Genomic DNA, 1,411 nt, shown 5'->3' with positions numbered 1-1,411 from the left:
AGCTGCATTGACAGTATCAGAACCTCAGAGTGCACCCATTCCTCGCTGCACTGTTCCCTTTCTTTCCTCACTTCCTCCCGAACGTCTTACAGGTGCCCCAAGCACCGACCCTTTTTATTCGTGTTGAGGTGCATAGGGCACTCGTCGCTGGGCCACTCTGACCGTAGGACGAACGAAGCAGCGCTGAACGACCTCTCGAAAGGAGGGGGGAGGAGTTTATCGTATGTTGTTCGTGGACAGACGAACAGGGCAAGGAAGTGGGGCTACAGGAAAAGGGGGGGATGACTGCAATTCTCCTTTTCTTCCTTTCTCTGTGTTCACCCCTTTTTGTTGTTGTTGTTGTTTTGTTTGACGTCCTCCATTTCGTCTTGCTCTTTTTCTCCCTCCCTAAAGGTGGCAGCGATGACTATAGATAAACCCACACAATCGAAAGAGAAAAAAACGTGAAAGAGTAGCGGAGACGCAGAAAATCACAACAGTGGCGCCCTTTTGGCGTATGCAAACGGATCCGTATGTGTGGTTTGCCAGGCACGTGCGGCGCCCCTCAGCAACCTCGCGGGTTGCTGAAGGTCTACACAGACTGCCAGGCGTACACACATGGCTCCTCGCCCATTGGAGGGAAGTGAAGGAACACCCCTGAGGCACGCGGACAAGCATTTTCCCCACAGACGGGGCGACGGGACATGCAAGGTGCTCATCCGGATAGAAATGCTCTGCTGACGCGCTCATGAATCACCCATCAAACCCCCTGTCTCGCAGAGTGTCACGTGCAGAACGCTCCACAGTTCAGCACCCGTGTCTCTGTGTCACACTTTGGGGAGACTTGGAGGAAAACATGATGCGCCCGTCATGCGCTCCTTTGTCGGTGGGTGTGGCAGCTCTCTAAGCTTGATCGCTTCCTACTTGATGTCCTGTTTTCTGCTTCCCTTTCATCTCTCTATGCAATTTGCTCTTTTGGTGTTTTGTCTCCGCACCTCTGTTGTGTGTGTGTGTGTGTGCGTGTGTGTGATTTGACCTCGATTCTCACCACGTAGGTGACAGTCGTGTTGTTCTCTTTCTTTTCCGTACCGAATCACGCCGTTTTTCTCTCTGGCAGCGTCTACTCATCTCACAACTTCGCTAGAATTTACATCATTCTCTCCGCTTACCTTAGAAACGCCTCTCATCCAACAACATCATCGCACGGAAACAAGAAAAAATGCTCCGCTTTGTTCCTCGTCGTCTCGCCATCGGCGCGTATTCCATGTTCATGATTGAGCAGAGGAACAATCCGAAGCTGAAGGGCCTCGCTGTTGCCGATCGCGGTAAGATGACGTCCAAGATGTACAAAGCTCTGAGTGCGAACGAAAAGGCGGCGCTCGACTAGCGTGCTGCTGCCTGGGGCGCTTCTAACTCAATATTGGGTAAAACT

General features: G+C 52.0%; 1 protein-coding gene across 1 annotated transcript; it reads left to right on the top strand.

Moving 5' to 3' along the window:
- Window positions 1–1,198: 1,198 nt before the first annotated feature.
- LBRM_35_6140 (putative kinetoplast-associated protein) lies at window positions 1,199–1,366 on the top strand (the record flags this gene model as incomplete). The annotated part of the gene is made up of 1 exon (XM_001569177.1): window positions 1,199–1,366. The coding sequence occupies one exon, from the start codon at window positions 1,199–1,201 to the stop codon at window positions 1,364–1,366; it is 168 nt and encodes a 55-aa protein (XP_001569227.1).
- Window positions 1,367–1,411: the final 45 nt, after the last annotated feature.

This window comes from Leishmania braziliensis, chromosome 36 (genome assembly GCF_000002845.2).
Source record: "Leishmania braziliensis MHOM/BR/75/M2904 complete genome, chromosome 36".
NCBI lineage: Eukaryota > Euglenozoa > Kinetoplastea > Trypanosomatida > Trypanosomatidae > Leishmania > Leishmania braziliensis.
The sequence above is the reverse complement of the archived record's forward strand: the minus strand, read 5'-3'. Positions and strand labels throughout refer to the sequence as shown.